Below are 26,414 nucleotides of genomic sequence, written 5' to 3'. Positions count from 1 at the left end.
CAGCTCCCATTTCTCAGCTGGTTTTACACTATGAAGAGAGCTGCCCTGAGCCTCAAGAATCAGGTTTCACTACTGCTGCAGGCTGCAAGTTGAGCCTAGCGTGTGGAAACAAAAGGACAATGGGATGCAGGGAGATCTGATCCAAATGCTGGCAATGCGTACAATCAAAGAGCCATTAAATCCTCCAGATTGCAGGATAGTTCGACATTAAGTACTACAATATGGCATGTGCGTATAAACGTGATGCAGAGATGCATCTAAATATTAAAAAATTTCTTATATATGGTCTAACGTGAGCGACGTTTACAATCATAATTGGTTCAGAACACAATTCCGTTCCTTAGCACCACGTTTCACATACGCTCCTCCATGAGGTTTTCATCGGGAGACTGAAATCTCCTTCCTGAGCATGCATGGAGCAGGCGGTTACATAACAGACAGTGTGTGCTGCATGAGAGGGAGGCAGAGGAATGAGACGGAGGGAGCGAACAAGAGAGGGAGGCAGGGAAACGCTTCAACACATGCACACATTAACAGGCATTAACACACAAACGAGTCTGTGCATTATTTAGTAAAGTCCAGTGTGGCAGACACGGTTTAAGTCTCACCACTGCACTTAGCGCTGAGCCAAACAGGAATGCAGATCTGAACCTGCTGGGCTCCATTACGACTCAGACAGAAAAGATGACCTCATCTTCCACCCGTAGGCTACATCTCATAACAACAACTCGCTCCTGAAAATCTGTTTGAGGACGAGCTTGCATCTGATATTGCTTATTTTTAACATCAAAAACAAGCCACTGTTTCATGACTGGTAACATATCAAGAAACTGTGCATTCATTAAAAAGTCTTAGAGCACAAAATGCTGCACTTTTATTATATTCACAGCATTTTTCACCACATATTAACTGCACAATATTTTAAATGAAATGTTGAAAAATGTGCAATTATAAAATGTTGTGGTATTTGGTTTTTACTCCACAAGACTGTGTAGAACCTTTAGCATGATTTGTGAATGATCCAAAGAGCATCTTGAGCTTCAGTTTATAGAGTTAAAAAAAATTATATTCAGGTAACATCGTGCCATTTACTACTTGTTTTAAATTTTAAACACCTAAAACGTTTCCAGGTTTAAATTTTGAGCTCCAGATTTTTATTTGGTCTTATACTTTTGGCTTGGAGGCTTCACTCATAAATGATAAAAGCCGGATATTGGAAATCAAAATTTCACTTTTGTTCTCATAATTTTTCTATCTTCACATACACATCATGGCAACACTAAAGACTACCAAATACCGATTTCACCAAAACCTTACACAGCAACATTACAGATCTTTAAATAGCCTAACAATCCTTGTCCCACTGCTCAGAGAGCTGTTCTGATATGCTGCATGGTTCCTTTAAATGCACTGGAGTGTTTATTTTGGCTGTTCATTTCTAAAGGATTATTACTGGAACAATTAAAACAAGTCTGTCAGCTGGAACTGTAAAGTGGTTCAGCAGACCACTACAGACCTCCTCTGCTAACCTTTTTAAGCATCATCTCATACACAATCTACAACATACATAAGCCACAAACAAATTCTTCTGCACTGTAGATTACTGAAGGATGTTATTCACAAATTTTCAAAAATCCTGTTTTTTCTTATGCTATCATGTTTTTATTGTTAGTTAGCTAGTATTTATTTTTTTAATTTTGCACCTAGTCAAAATAACCCAACTGCAGATTGATTGAAATTAATTGGAATGCACAATGAAAAAACTAGATTTTTTTCAAAACTTGAGTTATCTGTTTTTGCAAAAAAAGTAAATCCAACAGCTGCATGTCACCATCAGAGGTTTCACATATAAGAGAATAACAATAAATGACCTGGAAAAGTTGGGGAAAAACACATTAGCTTCTCCACTTTTATAATGATCCATAGTGCACAGCTTAGAAGATAACTTGTGAAGGCCAGCTTTACAGGACTTATGAATAGACATGATGACACACTCACTTTCTTATTCATGTAGAAGGGATCGATATCCTCCAATGGTGTTGCCACCATTCCACGAGGGATGTCCCCATAGATGAAGGGCAGACTCTTGCCCACCTCCAGGTCACTGTTAGGCTTGGGCTTGTTCTCGTCGTCATCGTCGCGGTAGCTGCTGTCTGGTTTAGGTGGTGGCTTGGCTTTCTCCTCAGCAATACGCTTCTCGATTTCACACAGAGATTCCCTGGTAAAGTATTTGAAGCTGTTAGGTCCTGGCGGTGCAAGAAGGGGTGCAGCCATGTTTTCATCCTGCAGCAACTTCTTCTTCTGTTATGTACCCTCCACGGCAGCCAGTTCTATATCGGAAAGAGAAAAGGACATTATTGGACAACTGGGCTCAGAATCATACAGCAGTCTTGTCCACACTGCAACTTGTTCTGGCCCATAAACGCATACTTGTAAAGCAACTGACACAAACCCCGGTGCACTCTTACTGCCAAAAATAAGCCAATGAGATTAGAGCTTACCAGATCAAGAAAGTCTTTTCTAATTTTGCATTCAAAATGTTCATTTAAGCATTCTGCATATACTTTCATACATTCCGTATCAGTTCATGCATTTCCTGGGAATCAAACTCATGACCTTGGTGTTGTGATAATGTGTTGTCTGAGCTCATATCAATATTATATTACATTCCTAAACTATACATTTATCTGCATGTAGCATAAGATATCTGCAAGATATAAGCATTGGCAGAAACCAAATCATATCTAATCTGCTGGTTAAGCTGTGATGTAATAAAAACTGTTTCTGGGTCGAAGCCTCCACTATCTTGAAGAATGTGGGTAACCAAAAAGTTGCTGGTCGCCATTGACTTCCACTGAATGAAAAATATACAAAATGACAAATATACAACATTTTTTGGCAGAACTAAACCTTTAACCTAAGCTTACAAAAACTCACAGTGTACACTAAAGCAAAGACTTTAGATACAAAGACAGTGCACTCACATTACTTACGAATGGGAGAAAGTGCAACGTGCACAATGGTGGAATAAGCCCAGTCTTCTAAATACAAGAACCAATTGGTAAAATCATTGAACATTTGCACTGGCAGGTTCAGCTTGAAAGTTTTTTTTAACACTATTTGAGAATAAAAAACAACAATTATGAGACAGTTTATGTCAGATATTAATGATGATTTGAGTGTGGCAAGCAGTTTTTCAGATTTTTGAGATTACAGGCTTTCCCCATTCAAGTAGGAGTTGGTTTTGCCTGAAATAGCTTCCCAGATTCTCTGTAAATATGGCCGCCTAGTGAACAGACTTTCCTGAAAGGGACTTTGACTGCAGTCTCTGGGCTCACAGTGTCCCGGACACCAATATTTTAATGATTCATTAAAGATGAATCACTGCGTGGCCAACTGAGATTTCAGTATTGAGATAAAGGTTAGGATCATAATGTTTAGGTGGTAATATGACAGCACACTGTGAGTGTATATTAGCACTGTTTGTTGTTTGCTTTTGGGATTTAACAGAGCACACGAAAACGGTGATGTGTGATATCAACCTCTTCTTAAGTCAACCTGAATTATTTCACAAAACTCAATGCAAAACTGTAACGTTTGGGGTGATAATATTTATTACTAATACTATTATCAATATTTGTATATACTTTGCTGATCTTTAATGAAGGTTGGCAAATGGAGAAATCTAAATTTTCAGGACTTAAAGTTGAGATGAAATAGAAGTAGTGACAGATCAGTTGACTGCAAGAAAAGGATTTAAGCTGATTAAATGATTGGAAAAATCCAGTATACGTCACCAGACAGAAGTCTTTTTCAGCAGAAAATCAAGCAAGAAGTTTTGAATAAAATCTATAAATGAGCTTATATAGAAAAACTGTAAATGTACATTGTGTCCACTTAAAAATAACTCAGATCTAAATATGTAGCAAGATTTTCTAATCTACAACATTACAATAACTATTCATTCATCATGCATATGATCATTAGTCATCAATTACTATTTTTACCAGCTACTACTATCTTGTATCACATTATCAATACTTAAAATCTAAGCCAAGCGAGCCCACACAACCTTGTCACAATTAACAAAAAAAAAAGCAAAACAACAAAATGTCATTTAGATGTAATTCTAGCTTATGGAAAGATAAAGTCTTACTGAACAATACTACCTCGTTACATCATCCGCTCACACAAACTGATATGTTAAACACAGGAAAGTAAAATGCTAAGCCTTGCATCTAAAAATATTACCTTACACATCAAAACAATCTGTTGCTAAATTGAGAGCATGTTAAAGAGAGACTGGCACTAGATCCTGGATGAGTCATCCACTTCATGAAAAATGAAAAGCACCCTCCATTAAGAGCAGATAAAGGTGATATTTAATGTTTGTCTTTGGATTACACTTGCAATAATATTAATTGCCTTTGTGATAAGTGATTCATTGGACTTTTTTTTCCTGATTTGTGCTTGCGTAACTTCTCATGGTATGGTTCTTTTGGGTCATTATGATGGATGTTTCTATTTTAGATGAAAGGGTGCTGGGAGCTGAAAGGATGTAGACTGGATTAGAAGATACCTCACGATAGCACAAGCAGATTTGAACCTGTCTTCCTCATGAACAAAACCTCCACTGAGAGGCCGATTTGGGACATGAGTTATGTCCCTAAGGCTGCAGAATGGGAAATGGGGTGGGTGAAGGGAGGCCTGGTGAACCACATCATCTAAAAGCTTGTGTGCACTTATGGGCCAGACACTTAACCAAGCCATATCCTGATATTACAGAGCTACTTAGCTGACTTTTAGCTTTTCTCTCCATCCAATTCCAGTTTTGTTTCAGAAATGACATTTGCATTTTCATCTCGCCTTTGAAGTAAATATACCCTATTTACCTTCAAGCAAATAAAAAACATGTACAAAATATCAAGGAATGCAACAAACATTGGCACATAACAGACACCATTAGTGGCAGAAGTACCATGTGTATGAAGAATCTGATATCACTTCGATACCTGCTGGATTGTCAGTCTTAGCAGGTCTCTTGGCAGGTCTTAAAAGGGTTTTGGGCTCTTACTTGGTCAGACTAGAAGACCATCTTAAACCAGCAAAGACCTCTAAACCAGTTTAGGTTGGCTTGAGTTGATTTTTTCCCTTAGCAATGAAACAGGTAAACAAAAAAAATGATCATACTAAAATACAAACACATTTTGTATCTGTCGTTTTCAATGTAGTAAAACAGCTGTGTGGTCAAAACAACACAAGCAAAGAGGATCTTGCCTTACGGGAGCTGTCCAATCAGCACCACACTGTAAAAATTGACTTTTTTGAATCATATTCAGGAAGAAATTAGAATTACATTAAATCTACATTTAAAAATAAAATTCAATAAATAAGTAAATGCAAGAGCAACAATATTTCTGCACATTTTGACCCACCAAGCCTAGCAGAGTTGTCCGAATACACAGTTACATTCTAGAAAATTCTGCTGATTTAAGGTTGAGAATTTCCAGCATGCAATGCAATATGAAAAAAAAAATTATGCAAAGGATTAAAGGATTATTATTTTGCCATATGCTGTTAATTGTGTTGTCATGTTATTTAATTGTTAGTTATTTGTTAAAAAGCACATCTTGTTACTTAAATGCATTTCCTTAAAATTGATTAACAAATTCTCTATTATGAAACACACACACACACAAATAGTTGCCCAAATAGTACACACAAATAAAGTCACAAGAGTTTATTAGCTGTAACGATATTTTGTATTTTGTGAACAATCACATTCAAATTGGTTAAACAGTATTATGTAGTATCACTGAAGACAGTTAAGAAATCTCATAGCATGCCGCTGCTAGGAATTACATTTTTACAGTGCACCTTCCATAAGCTTAAGTATATGGAAGCATATTGTTTCTCAGGGGTTTTTAAAAAGGTTGTAAAGGAATTCGTATCAAATGAACGAGGTGGGCTTCTGTTGAGTGGGCCTAAATATCTCGAAATAACTGAAGGGACTATGCTGGGCTGCACGGGGACACGGCTTTAGAAAATGTCAGGTGGGCTACGTGGTCCAGCTTATTTACAGATGAGAGGACATAGGTTAATTTGGGAAGCATTATGAATAAAATTATGAGTTCATTTTCGTCCATGTGCTTTTCGAGCTTCTTTGCGCCACAGAACTGTCAAAACGACACACTAACGTCTTCAAACACACGATACATGTCAATAAATGATGTATATTCGGACATAAATGACAATTCCTTAAAACAAACCTCTACCTTATTTCAAGAACATCGTCAAGTATGATTATGTGACCGAATGCGCAGTGGTCCTACCTTGATTTCATCAATGTTTGGTCACGAAATCCTCATCAGCACAACGGTTTCACGAACAACATCTTTGCGTTTTCCAAAACGTTGTCACATTTTCCTCGGGGTCCGAAAACAATTTTGTCTGAAAACGTACGTTTCTTAACAGCCCGACGCCTTCACGAAAGCGGGCCGAAGCCGCGGAGGAAAAACGGAAAATACTGCAGTGTTTTTTTCGCTCTCTCGTCGTATTTACCCTTTTATATTCACACAGCCAACATCGTTTTAGTCACAAAACCGCATTTCTGAGCAAAACGTCCGTCGCTTTTAGAGAACAGCGAGATATCTCAACGACGTTGTGCAAGGTTTCTGCTCGCGAGGAACATAAACAAGAAAATGTAGCATACCACACCCGTGCAACCTGCGTCCACCCTACAATCAATAAGCAGCCAAGCATGGATTGCCTTTTGAACGTCTTAATTACAACGGATCACTTCAAACCTGTCCACATGTGCATTTTTGCTCATTTACTCAGCTTGACATTTGATAAATGCTGACAAGAAGCCCTTTATTCAGACGAGGGTGCAAAGCTACAGGCTCCGGATCACGTCATTGATTATGCATATACAAATAACACACCACATATTGCCTTGCAAGAATGTGTTTAACTCATATTATGACAGCTTGATACTGTCATTTGAGAGGGTGAAATGAAAGGGCCTAATCACAACAGGTTCATTTGAATAAATATATGAACTACATTACAGTCATTACAGTCACAATGGAATATAAAAGCGAATGTGCATTTGGCGAGAAGGGTCTAGCAGTAAAACCCCCTCAGCGTGCGGCGTCTCTGCGACATTCATTGACAGTGCAACGACTTCCATTGCTGGGAATAAACACATCGCGAGTGCGATATTTAAACACAATACTTACTATGATTACGTTAGCGTGTATCCAAAAAATCCTCACAGGACTGCAGATGTCGAATAAATTCGGAAGAAATTGCGGATGTCGCCATATTGTTGCTGCTACCTTCCTTCAGTGTGCACCGTTACCCTGCATAATTGATGACTCCCAGCAAAATGTAAGGGAGTGTCGGCCAATAGGTAGCACCAGTTACACAATAAGAGAGTTCATTTTAGTTTTCGTTTATTGGACTTTCAGTTAAAGAGCCTTCTTCGAGAATGAGATGTTTCGGGAATGTTCGGGAATGACGATTTTGATGTTATGTTGCCTAACATGTCCGAAGCAACAATCACACAGCCTTCATTGTGCTTGACTCAGAGTTTAAAAATATCTTTAAAACGCTATAAAATAAAAAAAAAAAACAGGTTGTCGGCTTGGTGTGTTATCACGAGGGACAAACTCGCATGAAATTTATCTCAGTGGTTTTGTTTAATGGTAGTGTTTCTAAAGGATGACCTTCCTTTCTAGTGTCCTTTACATAGAAATTGTAAATATGTATTGTGATAGGATACGCTGTTATCTGCATAAACAGATTTGAAATGTGTTGATTTGCACGTTCTTCCTCGATCGGGTCTTTTAAAACATTACAGAACGATGTTACGTCACTTTTAGAATCTTTTCAGATTACATAATAATCAGTTCCAAGGAGATTCGATTGTTTTAATCTGCTTTGTATCTCCCTCTTATTGCTTTCACGTTTAAGATGTTTATAACAGCCCTACAGTTAGTCTTCATTAGCTCGTTATCGTCTGGGATTACAAGTAGTTTCATTTTAACAATATTATTATTATTAACCCATTTAATCCCAATAAAACAAATTACATGCCTTTTGTGAAGTTTCAGAAAATTCTTGCTAAAAATTATGAACTATTCACTTAGACAGCTGTTATTAGAGGTAAACTATATCAAAAAGTAAAAAAGAAAAAACAATTCAGCAATTAATAAAGTATCATAATCTAATATGTATTTACTGTCAGGCAGCTGTGGGAAAACAAAAATCATATGCAGGAAAATATGTATAGTTCTTAAATGTTTTATTTAGTGTAACAACAAATTGAATTTTTACTCTACTTTGAACAATTTTACTCTATCATTATGCAAAATATCTGTGTCTTCCCACTAACCTTTACATGCACCATCTTAATACATCATTAGACCTTTTAAATATCTTATGCATATCAAAAATGCATATAAACGCTAATTTTAGTCATAAATGTTACTGGCGTTTTAAATGGGTTAATATTATTTACAGACAATCTAATCATCAGTGGTTGTCACATAAAAAGTAATGAATATATGCTCTTTTAAGGTTGTGGAAATCGACCTTTGCTGGATCCTCCAAAGCACCTTCGTATTTCAGGAGGCCTTTCTGCATTGCAGGGTGCATGGCCTTGGCAGGTGAGCATACAGTGGATGTCAAGGCATATCTGTGGTGGGTCTGTCATCAGCCATCGGTGGGTAGTCACCGCATCCCACTGCTTCAGAAATAGGTGAGGGCTGGTAGTTGAACTAAAATTATATACTTGCAGTAGTGGTTCAGTTAATTATATCCTTATTTCTTTTTAGATTAGCATTGGATGTAAACTACTTATTACATCAAACCAAGAAAATGTCTAAAACTATTTCTGCTTTGCAAAATAATAGTTTTTATTGCAGATCTTTGCATGCATTTTGTATGTAAATTTGTCTCTTACATCTTTCTTTTATAGTAACAATTATAAATTACGAATAGTAGCTGGAGTGAATTCTCGATACATGTATGGAAAGGGTGTCCAGTATCGTTCAGTCCAGCAAGTGATCCTGCATGAGAATTTCAGCCGATCGAATTATGACAACGATGTGGCACTTTTGCATCTACATCGCCCTTTGCATTTCACAAAACATGTGCAGCCTCTGTGCATAATGGAAAATGAAATGGATGAGAAACAACTAAGCTTCAGTTCGTGTTACATCACTGGTTGGGGCAGCTCAGTGTTAGAAGGTTAGTATTTAACTGTCCAAAAACACTAGTCCAAAATGCAAAATCTCTGCATCATAAACAGATTATTATTTAGCAGAATATGTAATATTCTGTCGTTATTGTTGGATAAACTTTTTATGATGAACATAAATTGTGTGTGTCTGTGTGTGTGTGTGTGTGTGTGTGTGTGTGTGTGTGTGTGTGTGTGTGTTCCAATAGCAAAAGGAAAACAAATCTTTGACAGTGTTTCTATGACTTTCCAAAAAAGGAAAAAATAACTACTCCAAAAAATAACTATTTTTATTTAAAAAATAAAAACTCATGCATCAGCATTAATTAGTTTTCTGTAATATAGTAAGGTAATACACAAAGTATAGTGTTATAAATTATACAATAATTGTAAAAAAATAAAAATAAATGAAAAATAAATCTTTGCTAAATTTACAATGTTAAAAACTGTGGAAATGTGTCATCACAGTCTGTGAAAAGGGTTCATATATCAGAGAGGAGCTATAATTTTTTTAATCTTTCTGGCAGTTAAACTGTTAATAGTATGTGGGTTTATATAATCAGTTCTCTCCTTCCTCTTTGAGAAGAAAACCATGAACACTTACATTTTACATGACAACAATATTTTTCCTTTCACACAATTTGAATTTTTAACATTTATGGATGATTTAAGATAATTTCTTATCATCACATTCAAAGAGAGTATTTAAAGAAAAAAATTAGAATTGTGCTTATACGCACATACATATAATACATACAGTATCTCACAGAAGTGAGTACACTACTCACATTTTTGTAAATATTTTATTATATCTTTTCATGTGACAACACTGAAGAAATGACACTTTGCTACAATGTAAAGTAGTGAGTGTACAGCTTGTATAACAGTGTAAATTTGCTGTCCCCTCAAAATAACTCAACACACAGCCATTAATGTCTAAACCGCTGGCCACAAAAGAGTACACCCCTAAGTGAAATTAATTTTTTTGCCAAGACCCTGAAACTGAGCTGCAGCACGGTGGTCAAGACCATACAGCGGTTTAACAGGACAGGTTCCACTCAGAATAGGCCTCACCATGGTCGACCAAAGAAGTTGAGTGCACGTGCTCAGCGTCATATCCAGAGGTTGTGTTTGGGAAATAGATGTATGAGTGCTGCAAGCATTGCTGCAGAGGTATATGCACACTGCATCAAATTGGTCTGCATGCATGTCGTCCCTGAAGGAAGCCTCTTCTAAAGATGATGCACAAGAAAGCCCACAAACAGTTTGCTGAAGACAAGCAGACTAAGGACATGGATTACTGGAACCATGTCCTGTGGTCTGATGAGACCAAGATAAACTTATTTGGTTCAGATGGTGTCAAGCGTGTGTGGCGGCAACCAGGTGAGGAGTACAAAGACAAGTGTGTCTTGCCTACAGTCAAGCATGGTGGTGGGAGTGTCATGGTCTGGGGCTGCATGAGTGCTGCGGGCACTGGGGAGCTACAGTTCATTGAGGGAACCATGAATGCCAACATGTACTGTGACATACTGAAGCAGAGCATGATCCCTCCTTCAGAGACTGAGCCGCAGGGCAGTATTCCAACATGACAACGACCCCAAACACTTGCTAAAGAAGCTGAGGGTAAAGGTGATGGACTGGCCAAGCATGTCTCCAGACCTAAACCCTATTGAGCATCTGTGGGGCATCCTCAAACGGAGGGTGGAGGAGCACAAGTTCTCTAACATCCACCAGCTCCGTGATGTCGTCATGGAGGAGTGGAAGAGGACGACAATGACAACCTGTGAAGCTCTGGTGAACTCCATGCCCAAGAGGGTTAAGGCAGTGCTGGAAATAATGGTGGCCACACAAAATATTGACACTTTGGGCCCAATTTGGACATTTTCACTTAGGGGTGTACTCACTTTTGTGGCCAGTGGTTTAGACATTAATGGCTGTGTGTTGAGTTATTTTGAGGGGACAGCAAATTTACACTGTTATACAAGCTGTACACTCACTACTTTACATTGTAGCAAAGTGTCATTTCCTCAGTTGTGTCACATGAAAAGATAATAAAATATTTACAAAAATGTGAGGGGTGTACTCACTTCTGTGAGATAATGTATATATTATTTTTTTTAAATCTGAAACATTTTACTTTTTTTTAAGGAATGTTATTTAGCACTCTTCAGGAAGCTGAAGTTGATCTCATTGATACTGGGATCTGCAACCAAAGAAGCTGGTATGATGGCCATGTTAATGACAACATGATCTGCGCAGGATTTGACAAAGGGGGAGTTGACACATGTCAGGTAATGTTGGCTCATTATTTCAGAGTAATTGGTCAGTGAAAGACAGTGATTAACAATATCTGTTGGAATACTCTTCAATCAAGGGTGACAGCGGAGGCCCTCTACAGTGTTACAGCAAAGACATGGAGAGATTTTACCTTTATGGTGTGACAAGTCACGGAGAGGATTGTGCATTACCAAAGAAACCTGGCATATATACTCGTGCTAGCCGGTACACCGTCTGGCTGAGAGAAGCTCAAGCAAGATCTGTAGCTGCTGCCTCAGTCACAGATCTGCCAGTTTTTAAATTAATCTCAGCCCTGTTTTTCTCTGCCTGTATGGGCCTGCTAATGTGAGCTGTCCCCCATCAGAGATCAGAACAGCTCTCTGGGCTATGTGCTGCGTTCCTGTCATTACAATAAAGTGTAACAATAAAATGTACTGTATTTTAAAAAAATTCTAATTGTATTTGATATTCTTATTTTCACAAACTGAATATAAAATAATCACATTTTGTAACTTTTCAAATCTTATTTTATGTTTGTACTTTTGGAAATAGAACTTTACTATCCCTAATTCGACTTATTATTTTGAAATTTAGGTTCATTTTGAGCACAAATTGCAGTTTGCAAATGTAATAGGCTAATTGAAAATATGTTTAATTTAATATTGTTGTATTTTCACTCACGTACGGTGGCTGAGAGATCTCAATGCACTGCAAATGAAAAACACATGCAAATAGAAAAAACACCTGCAAATTAAGAAAACATCTTCATCAATTTGACAACACACAGCAAATGCTCACAACACGACCAAATAAAGAAACGTGCTGCAAAAACGGAAACGCGCTACAAATAGTCACAACACAAACAAATAAAGAAACGTGATGCAAATACAACACAAACAGGAACGCACAGCAAATAGGCACAGAAAGACCACATCGGAAATGTTTAAGGGAACAGCAAAGTGACGAACATGGCTGGGACATATTTATCAGTGTTTGCACTGAAAGGTGAGATTTTTGTTTATTTTAACATCCTGATCATACGATTCCTTAGCCTTTTTTCATTTTTTATTATTAGCCTAAAAAAGCTGACAAAATACCCAATTACTGTAACTGTGAAAGGTTATGTAAGCTGGCTAACTTACTTTTACAACTTCCCTTACAAAAATTAACCATAGCCCATGGTATTAAAATTAATTATTTAATAAACACATTTATTAGGCTATACAAAAATAAATAAAAACAAGAAATGATTACAATAGTTAAATCATTATAACCATGCACAAATTAACCATGGCCTCTAATCATAGTTTAACCATGGTATTTGTGCAACTGTGGTTATACAAATGGTAAATACGCCAAAAAAAAGCATGGTTAATTTAGGTAATTTGGTTGTGGTTTGTGCTATTGCACGTTTCTGTATTTGGTTGGGTTGTGAGTATTTGCAGCATGTTTTGTTTTTGGTTGTGACACTAGCACATGTGCTGGCAAACTGATGAAGATGTTTTCTCAATTTGCTGGTGCTTTTTCTATTTGCATGTGTTTTCTGAAGTTGCAGCCCCTTGAGCTCTCTCGACCACCGTACTCACATGCTATAAGTATAAAATGTGTGGAAATTTCTGCATTGCGATGGTCTAACTTTAGAGAATGTTTAAAATTGTGTGCAAAACTCACATGCATGCTGTTCAGACATATAGTACATACAAACAATAGTACTTTAAGTTAGTATTTTACTATCTTGAAACCGTTAAAAGAGTCCCTTTGGTTAACTGAAGATAACAGCGCTCTGCTCTCGACTATCCTGGCCATGGCTTGGCACGACCAAATAATAAATGTAGTTTGCAGAAATGTATTTCAATACATTTAAAGCTGCAGTCCGTAAGTTTTGCCTCTTTGTTTGAAACCTGCAGTTATTTGCGAAATTATCATCTCTACGTGGACTGTGCATCGGCATGGCTCCTCAGCGCAATGAATCTAATGTTTTAAGGAGTATGTGTGGCTGTCATCAAAGACTATTTGCTATCAGTCACCGCACCAGTGTGGATATTCACTGTACTTCAGAATTACAGAGTCTACGTTTTGGAAGTATGACCCAAATAAGTAATAAATAATTTGTACTGGAAAATGTCATCTGAACAAGTAAGTAACATGTCTGCCACTTTTGTTCTGACCAACTGAGAAAAAAAGCATTACCATACATTGCGCTACCAATTGTGATTAAATCTAACGATTGCTTAGCACATATCACATCAAACTGTGCAAATTATAAAGTTATATATACTTTGTTCTCAAAATGTTAATGTTAACAACATCAGCATTGCGTGACTACGGGTGAATCTCCATTTGTCACTGATTATTGTTGTATGGACCTTTATGGATTACAATTCGCCATCAAAATAATTTAATTATTCCAGCTGCTGTGTGAAAAGGTCATAAATGATCCGCCACCTGCAGCATCCTCGTGTGCTATACAGCCTCCTACTAACCGGGACTCTTATGTTTACAGACGTGACGTAATGGTGCAAAGACGAACAAGCTTGCGAAAACCAACCAGTACCACTCAAATTAGAAAACATTTCAAGGGTCATTCTTCATTTGTGGTGGAAAGTGGTGTCCCTCTACTTTACAACAGTTTAAATCAACTTTAAATACCAATAACAGGGTGTCTACAGATATGAACAAGTTAGATTAAAGATTTTTTAAGACCTTTTTAATACCACCATATGTACAATTTAAGACCAAACCTGTGAAGGAAATACACATTATATTACATACGTAAATGTAATATTTAATGTGTTTTTAAATTTAAAAAGAAAACAAAATATCATCGCTGTCAAAAATGCTATTTGTTATTACAATATACAGAGAACTTTTCATATCTGAAGACAATATCCCATACAAAATATCCCTCAAAAGCTCCACATCAGCAATATTTTTGGTGGTGTAAATGAAGCAATATTTTCATCAGTTTTCTATTCAGCATTTACATATTTAAATCTGCATGTTTTTAATATTTATCCCAGGTTGTTATTTACCTCCATAAAGTCCAATTTTTTTTTACCTTATTAAATGTATGCGTCATCTTTCATGTTAAAGTCTTACAACTGATGAGGAAATTTAATATACACAACAGGGCTGTTAGCAATCAAATTAAATAATTTGCACTACAAATTTACAACCGCAATAAATAATGTTATGAGATTAATGTTTTAAATAAATTTTTTTGAATATACAAATAAGAAATGTTGGTAGAAAAATGCATACTTTTAAACTAACTAAACCACCAGTAGGTGGCGGTAAGTCACTTATTCATTCAACCGATTCATTCAAAACACTGATGCTGCGTCCCAATTCGCATACTATCCGTCCTAAATAGTATTCGAAAATAGAATTAGTATGTCCCAAATCATAGTATGTTGAAAAAAGTATGCCAAAGATTCCCGGATGGTCTACTACTTCTGGTTAGAATTCGAAGTGCAGATCGATGCACACATAGACATAATATCTGAATTTGAATTTAAGACATTTTAAGACTTTTTAAGGCCTTTTTCAAGCAAAACTTTATTTAATACATTTTAAGACTTTTTAAGGACCCGCGGCCACCCTGAATAAATCATAAAATGTTTGCATGTTTGTATTCTGTAGGGTAGACACAATTTGTGCACTGTTAATAGTGACATTTGTATTTTAAAATACATATTTAATTGAGTTTGAGAGATTGCATTTGTAACTAAATATGCATGTTCCTGCCATACCTCAGAGAGGTATCACGGAATGTAATTGCAACAATATAACATTTTTAACAAAAATGAAGTGGTTACATTGTGAATATAGATTTTATTTAACATGTGCAATTTTATTAAATTGTTTTTAAAAATACATATTTTGTCATATTTAAGAAAAAAGTTGTGACCCCCAAATTATTGTCTGTGGTGTTACAACAATGGATGTCGCCCCTTTAAGAAAAGGGAGAATTCTATTTGGACTACTTCCTGTGTGTAAAGGTCACTGCAGGTGCTGGATGATCTGAGGGGTGCATGGGGAGTACATTCTTTCTTATTAATTTTCTTCACTTTATTAGTGTCTGTGGTGTTATGTTGATAACTTGCAGATCTGACACATTTTAATCCAAATTTTGATAAATACATTATAAATTATAAAATAAATTAATATTTTCAAAATGTCCCCTGATCTTGAAATCATCATGATGGGAGCCTCCATTTTAGAAAAGTCTGAATTTAGGCTGATTTGTCTGTGGTGTTACTGTCTTTCCTGACAAAATGTTACTTAAATTATTGGTAAAACCCAGAGCATGGCTCTGGTAACACCATAGACGTGGTTGTGTCACCAGTGTTTGATTGAAATTATTTAAAACAATTAAAAAAATTAAATGTTCTTAAGCTTCTATTTTAATGGATATAACATATTAAACTAATTTTAAATGCATAGCAATATATTTCATTAGAAAAACCACCCCAATTGAAGAATGACCCTCAAGCTTACCGTTGTAAATCGGGCTAAGGTAAGGAGATAGTTTTGAACACTGGCTGGTTAGGTACTTGCCCAAAAATTGATTTTGGATAATAATAAAAAAAAAAGTTAAGGACTGCAGCTTTAAATAATTTCATATCATAAAGTTCTCTCGATAACTTGCGGCAAAGTGAGTCAAATGAATTCATGAGGGATTCATACAATTCAGTAAAAAAGAACTGTCTTATAAGAAACAATCGGACTTGCCCTGTATGTTTGTGATTCAGTTAAAAGAAATGGCTCATATTAATTTGGTAATCGTTGTACGTTTTTGATTCACTAAAAAGAACGGCTCATAAACTGTTATAAACAGGCAATGTTTTTTTTTTTTTTTTAACAATCCGGTTATGAAAAAAAAAAAAGCTTTCGGTTCCGGTTGACGGCACTGAACTACATTATCGGTTCACAAAACGTAATGACTTAACGTCATAGAATTCAAAATTTGACCGTTATTTGGCAGTCGAGCACCCTTCCCCTTTAAATTAACTACACGTCTCCATCATGAGCCTTAGCATGAAAATTCTCATTTTTATGTGTGCCTTTGGGTGGGGGGTAATTTTTTATTTTGCCGCGATCGGTACTCCGCCCGAAGAGCGTGAGTTTTAACTTTAATGATGAGATCAGTGCACTACTTTCAGCGAATTTGGTAACTTAACTGTGTTGTTGTTGTTGTTACCGATCTCCTAGATTATCTGTGCGGAAACAGGCCTGAGAGAGTGGTTGCACGCCGAGATAAACGGATGATCGGAGGCGAGAACGTAAAAGTGAGATTTTGGCCGTGGCAGGTGTCTGTACAGTACCAGCCCAATTCATCTGCCCCGTTCACTCAGGTCTGCGGTGGAGCTATCGTCCACCGATACTGGATAATGACCGCAGCTTCATGTGTAAATGAGCAGCAGCAAAGGTAATATGTAGCTACACTTTAATCCTTAACGGCCAGTATTTATCTGCATATAGCGTCTGATAATGTTTGGCATTTCCTCCCATAGCCAATTCTTGATCCGAGCAGGAAGCAGTAGATTGGATGTTGATGCTAAGTCCACGCAGAAATCAGAAGTCGCCAGAATTATTAAACACAAACGATTCAATCCTGTCTCTTTGCGGTACAATATTGCTCTTTTAGAAATGGCGACCCCTTTTAAGTTTAATGAGTTTGTCCATCCCATCTGTGTGCCTGATGAAGACACTGCCGATCATAGATATGAATCGTGTCACATCACGGGATACAACGCTCAGCCTGGTGGTGAGTTGACATTACAGCTGTTTACAATAGCTGACCGAAGATGTTTGTATTATATTTGATATTTTTACATTTATCAGATGATATCGGCGTACTGCAAGAGGCCGAAGTGGAGTTAATGTCACGGTCCTTGTGCAATAAGCCAGAGTATTGGAACTATACTGTGGCAGCAGACATGCTTTGTGTTGGTGATTTCGGTGGTGGTGTTGACGGATGTGAGGTATGTTTTAATACTCTTCTTCGTGCTTTAACTTTATAAAGTACTTTTAAAGTACATTTAACTGCTTCTACATTGGAATTGCATAGTATAGTATCTAGTAGTACCATATGTGACCCTGGACCACAAAACCAGTCTTAAGTGTCAATTTTTCGAATTGAGATTAATGAATTAATAAGCTTTCCGTTGATGTATGGTTTGTTAGAATCTGACAATATTTGGCTGAGATACAACTATTTGACAATCTGGAATCTGAGGGTGCAAAAAAATCTAAATATTGAGAAAATCGCCTTTAAAGTTGTCCAAATGAATTCTTAGCAATGCATATTACTAATCAAAAATGAAGAAATGAAGAAAAATGAAGACAAAATATCTTCATGGAATATCATCTTTAATTAATATAATAATGAATGTTGGCATAAAAGAAAAATCAATCATTTTGACCCATACAGTGTATTTTTGGCTATTGCTACAAATATACCCCAGTGACTTAAGACTGGTTTTGTGGTCCACGGGGACATATTATCAATCGACATAAGAGATTTTCAGATGATTTCTTTAATGATTTAATTGCACATATTTTTACATTCAAATGTTTGGTGTCGGTAAGATTTTTTTTTTTTTTTTTTTAATTCAACAAGAAAGTGACAGAAATCTTTTGTTACATTATGTCTTCACTGACCATTTCAAATAAATGCTGTTCTATTTCTATTCACTTTCTATTAATCAAAAAATTAAATAATTAACATAACTGTTTTCAATTTTGAATCAATTCGAACGTTTCTTGAGCACCAAATCAGCATGATTTCTGAAGGATCATGTGACTCTGAAGACTGTGGCTGCTGAAAATTCAGCTTTGCCGTCACATTTTAAAATATATTAGTGGAATAATATATAAGTAGAAAACTGATTTTAAATTGTAATTATATTTCACGATTCCTTTCAAAAACATTAACAAAATCCTACAGACCCAAAACTTTTGAATGGTATAATAAATTTAAATATCCATTTTTTTAATCCATGCCAAAGTTCACTTGTAGCATTTAAAATGGTTGATTTCAGTTTTTTTTTTTTTCTATTTAAACAAAATAGTTTATTTTTGGAGTGAGTTAAGCCACTTATCTGAACAATTAATATTTGTTATATTATTTGATATATATCTTACATTATTTATAATAATATATTGTGCATGTATGTTTATGCCATAACATGCAGACAAATCTTGGTGGACCGCTGAACTGCTATATCAAAATTGAGGAGCGCTACTTTTTGATTGGAATTCGCGTGAAGGCCACTTCTTGTGGAGAACTTAACCGACCAAATGTTTATTTGAAAGTCTACAGCCTCTATTATTGGATTGAGCGTGAAATGAATATCACCTCAGATTAAATATGATTTTGCAAATACATAATGGTGTTCTGTATATACAGTAGGCCTAATTCAAATATCCAGTAGAGTGTGCTTTTTTCATGATTGTATTGACATGAGAAGAACTAAAGTGATGAATAAGAATCAGAGGATATGGTGACCTCTGGTGGACAAATCTGAATTTAGCCTGAAGCTTTCAGGAGCTTGTATCCTGATGATTTTATTTGATGATTCCTGAATTCATGAAATGTCATGTAAACAAGAGTGGATTTTCCTGAAAGTGTGTGGATTATTTGAGGACATAAATATAATTTCTTAATATGTCCCTGTATTTATACCTACAGTAAGCTTGCTTTGAATGACAAGCATGTGCTCCATGATGGTCATTTCAGAACCTAAAAACAGGTCAAATAAATTAAATTCAGTATTTGCACTGATGTACAGTTTTGCTAACCCTGATGCTATATTATCACTAAATTTTGGATTCATTCTTTTTATTTTCTTTCAATTTTAGATAAAGATTTTTCAGCACAGGTTAAATAGAAATGAACTAGACTGCCACTTCCTTACAGAATTGGACGCTGTTTCTATGTGGAAGAGCGCTAAATCTTCTTAGGCTTGTTATTTTGCACATTGCTTACATAAAGTTACTGTAATAAAGACAGTAAAAGATTCAGTGATGACAACAATAAATTTAATTAACATAAAACTTTATAAATTTTGCACCAACACTCAATATTTTGACAGTTAAGAACTGAATTAAAAATACAAAAAGAAAAGTTATGAGAATGTGTGCATTGTTAAAGAAAAGAGCTGCACAGAATTTCACATGTAAACAATCTGCAGGAAGAAAGAAAAATTTGATATCTAAGGCCATTTTGAAATAAACATGTTAGGTGCTAATAAATGTTACTGTAACTTTATTAAGATAGAAAAGATATTTCCTCTCTTAGCTCACATTCTCTTTATCCATGTCGGTTAAAACACCCATTTTGCTTTCTAGCACGCTCACACTCTCACACACATCCAAAACACTGAAAAAACATTGAAGGGTTGTTCACTGTCTGCCACTCGGCGACCCTAGCGTGTCAGTGTGAACCGGGCTTACGAGAAACATGAAAACAATCCATTCTGTGTGACGGTTGCAACGTGTAAAAAGATTTTTACTGTTTCCGCATCATGACCTTGAATCACCGCTGCTAAGAACTGCCATCAAGTATGAAAGATCAGTCAAGTTTTTTGGAGAACCAGATAACGGGGTCCATTTGTTTATACAGTAACACCAGTGAGACACTACAATATATAGACTACATACAAACACCTTCCATCTCTTCACCTTTCCAGTCACCTCAAATCAAAATAAAGACAGAGACAGAAACACATTTAAAAAAAAAAAAAAAAAAAAAAGGTTTCGTAAGGCATGGAACGGTCTTCATCTCCAAATGTTTCTGTCACCCTCAATATACATGTTTAATGCATTTAGATGTCAAGTTACGAATGTATTGTGTTAAAATTGCTGTGCTTTGAGTGAGAACAATGTCACAAACCCCTGCTCACTCCAGTTCTTACAGTTGGCAATGTGAGTAAAAAAAAAAACCTGTTCACGCAATAATAAAATGCGGCGGATTTATTTTAAAACCATTTAAAATGACTAGCAGTTTTGAATAAAACAAGATATGTTTGTTTTGCTGGTGATACTGTTGATCCATAAAACTAAGTTTGCACTTCCAGAATGAAAACCGAAGGACACTCCTCTGGCCACGAGAGGAGATAAAGTGCGCAGAAAAGCTTTGTGTTAGTCCCTCGGGTCTAACTGCAAGAGCACAAGCGCTGCTCTATGGAAGAGGCAAATCGGAAGTGGCACCAGAAGTTGGACATCGAAGTCAATGCGACTGGCGAAGATGTGGTTTTACCTGTTTTAAAGGGCAGAAATGTGTTCTAAAAGAAGAGCACCACCCTCCTGGATGTCCAGAGAAGGTTGGATGGCTTGAGCCGGGTGACCGCTGTTGGTCGAACAGGCCACAATCACATTAAAAAGAACATAAAAATATGTACAAGGCTCAGCGCAGGGGCAGAAAGAGGACTAGCCAGCTTCTTCCTCCATGTTGCGTGCTGACGGCACAGAGGAACGGCTTGTTGTGAGTGGTTCTTTGGGTGTCATGTTGAGCTTTAAGCACGTTAGTCCACGCTCACATGTTGTACGCCACGTAGATGGGATCCAGCTGGTCGGCTAGGAAGGAGTCGCGCAGGTGCATGCGTTGCTTCTCCCCCCGCGAATTGATAGGGATGACGCCGGGGTCCACGATGACCACCACACCAACTATGAGGTGATGCTCTTTCAGAACTACATTAGTGACCAGGGGAACCAAATCGAGAGCTTCCTGCTCAGATCCACTGAGCTCTACTACAACCACCAGAAGGTTGGTCCATGTAAAGACGGCGCTGTAAGATAAAGCATATGATCCAATCAGAGACATGAACTTAAAAACACAAGTATAATGTATAGTAACAACAAAACCTGTTTAGTGTGGTAATCAGAAACTGATATGTTCAGACAGGAGTGTCAGAGTTCTGGAGGTTCTCACCTCTCAGCGATGCTGCGGTGCGCCCGAGACACAGAGGTCTCAATGTCAATGGGATGATAACGCAAACCTCGCAACTCCAGTGTTTCATCGAGTGAACCCACCACAAACAGAGCATCGTGGCGATCTGGTGTGGAAGATAAAGGAGCATGAAAAAATGTCACTTGTGCTATTGGAGCAGTACTATGTTACATTGTCTGAACATGTATGTGCATTTTTATCCCTTGCAAGCTTAAACATTTGGTTGTGAATATTTTCCTGTAAAAAAAAAAATCTATATAAATAACTATAAATAAAAAAACTATAAATCCATTATTGCATTTTTTGTTAGGAAAACTGAACATTTTCAGCGACTACTTCAATGTCACATGATCCTTCAGAAATCATTTTAATTTGGTGCTCAAGAAATATTTCTTATCAATGTTGAAAATGGTTTCTGCTTAATATTTTTGTGGATTCATTTATGAAAAGGAAGTTCAAGAGAAAATGAAACAGAAATCTTGTGTGACAGTGTAAAAGGTTTTACTGTAACTTTTGATTAATTCATGCACCCTTGCTGAATAAAAGCTTGCTGACCCCAAACTTTTGAATGCAAATATATAATAAAACATAAAAAAAAATGTAATAATAGATTATAAAAATTAAATTATACGTTGATAATTAGACAGTTTTAATGATACAAATGTATAGTTTGTTGTGCTGGAGCCAGTAAAATGTTGGCAGGGCAAGTGAAGGCTGTGAATATGGTTTATTAATTCCAAATTCAGAGTTCGAACAATCCATTTTGCAATAATACTTTCACAATAATCATCAATCTGTAACAGTACAGACCTCCACTTGCATCCAGTAGCTCTGTCCTCCTGACAAATCCCAGATATCCAGTTCTGGCCCAGAGCGTTTCAGTGTCTCCAAAGCTCAGCCGTGTGTTGAAGTGGTCTGCCTGCAGGCTCTCCTCACCATAGATGGTATAATAACCACTGGCATTATGAGGACTGCTCACCCAGATCTGGAAAACAAGGCAAGAAAGCGATGAAGATGTTAGCCGTCAAACAGACCCTGCTGAGTATATGGAGTGGACGTGGACAGTTATACATCACTGAAACAAGTTATTTTTGTGTTATTGCTCAAATGAAAGTTTGTTTGGTCACCTCGCCTAGATGAGAGTCTCCTAATGGTCCTCTCGTCTCTGGGTTCACGATGATTACTCTCACTCCAGGAAGAATCTAAGGCGAGGCAGAGAAAACAATACGGGATGACTGATATGTCTTCTAATAACAGTGTAATATAAAGTAGGACAGAACTAGGATGGCCTTACAGTCCCAGACTCCATCAGCGGCAGACTCTGAGGAGCTCCTCTCTCCACCAGCCTCACTCTATGACAGAAAGAAGGACAATGTCACACTGCAAGCATGTAGCAGACTGTCTTCATGTCACCACCAGACTCATCTCACACATACCTGTCATGCCGGAGGGACTTCATGTCTACATAAACAGTGGACGGGTCTGGACCAGCAGTGCCCTGATGGAAGGAGACAGAAATCAAAATAAGGCTCTGCTCTTGCATCATGACACGGTTGATGAAAAATTTTTTTTGCCCCAACCTGTAGACAGATGGCCAGGTTGACTCTGGCGCCGAAAGCTGTGCTCACTGCGCGTGGAGACAGGCCCAGGTCTTTGAAGAGCTTGGAGAATGACTGCGTGAGTGCCAAGCGAGGCCTCTCTTCAGCTATGACGACACAGCTCCTTACACATGAGAGGTTCACGCCGCGCGCCTGCACATACATCTCTTGTCAGCTTTTATAGACACTTCCACACTATGTTTATCTTGAACATCCCTTTCTGACCCAGTATTACAGGATTAGTAAACAGAAATTCTGTTAAATTCTCTAACAATGTGCTGATCGTTCTATTGCAGTAAATGGAGATTGAAAAGTGGTGAATTTGGCTGCGTGTATTTCAATTCTTCTGAAGCCATGCGGTAGCTTTGTGTGAGAAACAGACCAAAATGTATGTTATTGAAAAGACGATCTGCCCCTGACAGTGAGATGAAACAGGAACAGGATCAGTCATTTTGGTGAATGAATCATTCACTGGTTTTGTGAACTGGATCGATCGAATCACCAAAAAGATCTGACTCAAAATAACACTGTTTACAAAACGGACATTGCTTCTACATGCCAACCAGAGAAGAGTCTCTTCATATACAGTCTGTCCTAATTTGAACCTATTGTATGGTTTCAGAAGACTTGGAATATAGTACACAAGTTGAATGGATCACTTTTATGCTTTTTTTTTGTCATTTTGGAGCTGTAAAGAGTGGCCAGGATATGCTTTGAGAATATTCCTTTTGTGTTTTACTGGAGTCATACAGGTTCAGAATGACATGTAGATGAATAATAACTTTGTATGTGACAGTGTGTGACTATACACTACCGTTTTCAACCAAATTTTGGGGTCAGTACAATTTTTTAAAGAAATACATTAAGCAAGGATGCATTGATCAAAAGTGACCATTTTTAAAGACTTTTACATTGCTACCAAGCATTTTTATTTTTTCCTAACTTTCTAATCAAGGAATCCAGAGAACTCACGGTCTCCGCAAAAATATTAAGCATCACAGCTGTTTTCTACTTTAATAATAAAAAATTTATTTTGAGCAGATTAGAATGCTTTCTGAAGGACCATGTGACACTGAAGACTGAAATAAATAAAATAGTAAATAGTTATTTTAAATTGTAATAATATTTCTGTTTTTAATGATCATTTCTGATCAAACAAATGCAGCCTTGATGAGCATAAGCGACTTCGTTAAAAAAAAAAATCGTACCAACCCCAATATTTTGAACTGTAATGAATCTACATCCTGGTGACTCACCTTTAGAGCTTCAGTCTGTGTGCCAAGGCCCTTGGTGCACAGCTCCATGACCGAGTATGAACAGAAGGTGTCTCTGATCTTATATTGACTGAGTGTGCTCAGCCACAGGGGCAGAGACGTCTCCAACTCCATGGGAGGGATCAGGATTGACTGGTGACCTGAATAAACACTAGACACACACAGATACAAATTACAGTGGCTATTCTAGAAATTACACGCATGGCATTGTGTCCTAACCAGGTGCACCTCAGATTAACCTAAAATAGATGTGATTTATTGTGTTACGCCTGGTTAGGTCATAGACTAAAAGGTTTAACTGTGTGTACTACCTAGACATACACCACAGCACAAAGCCCAGGCCACAGTAGGGGTCCATGCAGATGGCAATCTGTCTGGACGAGTACAGCTCACACTGCAGTTTGATGGACCGACACAGAGCATTGACTGCAGAGTGAGATATCTGAAAGAAACAAATAAACAAGATGTTTAGCACATAACCGGTCAATGATCCTACATACCTGGTCTTGCCAAAAGCAAAATGAACAACTGAATGGATAGACAAGTCTTGCCTTAACTCCGGTCAGCATGCCTGTGGTGGACACACTGAAGTCCAGGTAGGCCAGCATTTCTGCAGTGGGGGGTTTATAGATGTGTGAAGGCCGTTTCCTGGGAAGGTCATCTGCACATACAAAATCAGTCAAGTCAGGGATACTGGTCTTTCAACAGTTGTCACAAAAACTATGTGAATATATTTATTTTCTGTACCTGTGTCTATGATACTTGGCCAAGTCTTCACATTCACACTGGCTGCCGCTTCTTTAGACCGCAAAATCTTCATCAGGGTCTGAGTTGTGAGGATGCAGGCTGCTTTGCTCACCTAAAACGGACAACATTTGTCAGAACAACATGCTACGCTTCATTAAAACATAAATGGATGCCATGTGCCAAATAGACTCACATCTATGATCATTCGGACTGTGGGGAGAGTGGCGGCAAGGTTCTGTGGATGAGGAGGCCTGACAGTGACCGGAATGCAGCCAGCATACAGACAGCCATAAAAGGAGGCAATTAAGTCTATGCCTGTAGAAAAGAAAAACATATTTCTTGATAACATTCCATGTGATGATTCATGCGGTTATTTCTGGATGTTTAAGGTGCTGAGAAAGGTTTTCTATGTGCTGCCTACCAGTGAATAAAGTTACCATGTTTAAATCATCTTAAAAAATGCATATTAAAAAGTCTGTGCATTAATGTGTTAAAATTCTAGCTATATATTCACTGAGCTGTGGTCACATTTACAAATGTTTGGTGAATTTTCGTGGGCAAACAAACAATGTATTAATGTTTGCTCGCAGAATTTAAAATAATTTCATTGAAGTGACCAGACCCTAACATGTACTATGAAAGCGGAGATGGACATCATTACCGGGAGGATAAAGCAGTACTACGTTGTCTCCAGTGTTAATTCCTCCTCTTTCCAGCAAAGCTGCAGTGATCTTCTCTGCTCGCTTGTGCAGTTGAGAACACGTGGCTGTGCTCACTGCTACACCCTAAAGGCCAAAGCAAGAAGAGTCTCAGTACAAACCGGTTTGACTAAATGATCAGTTTTTTATGGGGGCTGTATGCGTGTCACCTTTGCATTCAGCAGCATATAGAGGACATGATCAGGATCGGTCTGTGCTCTCCACTGCAGGGCTTCAGACAGGAACTGATGCTGTAGGACAGAAGAGGACAGGTCTCAACTTATTATCCATACAAAGACCTCAATAACAGAAATCTTAGCCTTGAATATGATAACAGGAGACAAAAATCAACTCATAGCATTATTTCAGCAAACAGCATTACTAAGCCAGCAAAAAGCATTACTAAGCCAGCAAACAAAAAAAGGATCCAAGTTTTATAATATATATTTGGGGGGGATGATAGTTCACATAGTTTGTCTGTATATTTAAACACCCATAGCAGGACTCATGCAGGTACCGGCAATAATGACCACACCATGCAGCAAAAGAGCAAGTGTATTCCTTTTGTTTTCAAAACATGTTTCCATCTCAGAGTAGAACAAAAATAAAGAGGTTCTTGTG

General features: G+C 37.3%; 4 protein-coding genes across 18 annotated transcripts in view; 2 read left to right on the top strand and 2 right to left on the bottom strand.

The window, feature by feature from the left end:
• The window catches only part of scn8aa (sodium channel, voltage gated, type VIII, alpha subunit a), a 62,337-nt gene extending 54,940 nt beyond the window's left edge, over nucleotides 1–7,397 (bottom strand). For 7 of the 8 annotated variants that reach the window (XM_058762414.1, XM_058762417.1, XM_058762420.1 and 4 more), the window contains exons 1-2: nucleotides 7,242–7,397; nucleotides 1,999–2,330 (exon numbers count right to left, since the gene is read on the bottom strand). In XM_058762414.1, the coding sequence (XP_058618397.1) occupies nucleotides 1,999–2,274 (276 nt within the window). In that variant the 5' untranslated portion in view covers nucleotides 2,275–2,330; nucleotides 7,242–7,397. Of the gene's footprint in view, nucleotides 1–1,998; nucleotides 2,331–6,332; nucleotides 6,772–7,241 lie in introns of those variants that run through there. The other variant, XM_058762415.1, reaches the window with a different exon arrangement.
• Nucleotides 7,277–11,911, top strand: LOC131531581 (acrosin). 2 transcript variants are annotated; one of them, XM_058762425.1, is made up of 5 exons: nucleotides 7,277–7,392; nucleotides 8,584–8,764; nucleotides 8,984–9,255; nucleotides 11,393–11,535; nucleotides 11,619–11,911. In XM_058762425.1, the coding sequence occupies exons 2-5, from the start codon at nucleotides 8,688–8,690 to the stop codon at nucleotides 11,868–11,870; spliced, it is 744 nt and encodes a 247-aa protein (XP_058618408.1). In that variant the 5' UTR covers nucleotides 7,277–7,392; nucleotides 8,584–8,687; the 3' UTR covers nucleotides 11,871–11,911. The 2 variants fall into 2 exon arrangements, with proteins under 2 accessions (XP_058618408.1, XP_058618406.1); XM_058762423.1 differs by lacking the exon at nucleotides 7,277–7,392 and adding an exon at nucleotides 7,959–8,035.
• A 3,607-nt stretch (nucleotides 11,912–15,518) lies between these two features.
• On the top strand, nucleotides 15,519–20,907 carry si:dkey-9p24.5. 3 transcript variants are annotated; one of them, XM_058762505.1, is made up of 5 exons: nucleotides 15,519–15,562; nucleotides 16,736–16,952; nucleotides 17,038–17,291; nucleotides 17,369–17,508; nucleotides 20,605–20,907. In XM_058762505.1, exons 1-5 carry the CDS (start codon nucleotides 15,556–15,558, stop codon nucleotides 20,905–20,907), a joined length of 921 nt encoding a protein of 306 aa, XP_058618488.1. In that variant the 5' UTR covers nucleotides 15,519–15,555. The 3 variants fall into 3 exon arrangements, with proteins under 3 accessions (XP_058618488.1, XP_058618489.1, XP_058618487.1); XM_058762506.1 differs by lacking the exons at nucleotides 15,519–15,562; nucleotides 20,605–20,907 and adding exons at nucleotides 16,123–16,643; nucleotides 18,721–19,417; XM_058762504.1 differs by lacking the exon at nucleotides 15,519–15,562 and adding an exon at nucleotides 16,370–16,643.
• dip2ba (disco-interacting protein 2 homolog Ba) overlaps nucleotides 19,546–26,414 on the bottom strand; it is a 51,785-nt gene continuing 44,916 nt past the window's right edge. For all 5 annotated transcript variants that reach the window (XM_058762502.1, XM_058762503.1, XM_058762499.1 and 2 more), the window contains 14 exons: nucleotides 25,964–26,044; nucleotides 25,757–25,880; nucleotides 25,289–25,410; nucleotides 25,096–25,207; nucleotides 24,900–25,009; nucleotides 24,660–24,790; nucleotides 24,331–24,499; nucleotides 23,057–23,227; nucleotides 22,913–22,974; nucleotides 22,771–22,828; nucleotides 22,604–22,678; nucleotides 22,287–22,461; nucleotides 21,459–21,582; nucleotides 19,546–21,315 (listed from right to left, as the gene is read on the bottom strand). In XM_058762502.1, coding sequence (XP_058618485.1) covers nucleotides 21,063–21,315; nucleotides 21,459–21,582; nucleotides 22,287–22,461; nucleotides 22,604–22,678; nucleotides 22,771–22,828; nucleotides 22,913–22,974; nucleotides 23,057–23,227; nucleotides 24,331–24,499; nucleotides 24,660–24,790; nucleotides 24,900–25,009; nucleotides 25,096–25,207; nucleotides 25,289–25,410; nucleotides 25,757–25,880; nucleotides 25,964–26,044 — 1,767 coding nt within the window. In that variant the 3' untranslated portion in view covers nucleotides 19,546–21,062. The remainder of the gene's footprint in view (nucleotides 21,316–21,458; nucleotides 21,583–22,286; nucleotides 22,462–22,603; nucleotides 22,679–22,770; nucleotides 22,829–22,912; nucleotides 22,975–23,056; nucleotides 23,228–24,330; nucleotides 24,500–24,659; nucleotides 24,791–24,899; nucleotides 25,010–25,095; nucleotides 25,208–25,288; nucleotides 25,411–25,756; nucleotides 25,881–25,963; nucleotides 26,045–26,414) is intronic.

Source organism: Onychostoma macrolepis, chromosome 23 (genome assembly GCF_012432095.1).
Source record: "Onychostoma macrolepis isolate SWU-2019 chromosome 23, ASM1243209v1, whole genome shotgun sequence".
Lineage (NCBI taxonomy): Eukaryota > Metazoa > Chordata > Actinopteri > Cypriniformes > Cyprinidae > Onychostoma > Onychostoma macrolepis.
Note: the sequence above shows the minus strand (reverse complement) of the source record. Positions and strands in the feature narration are given on the sequence as shown.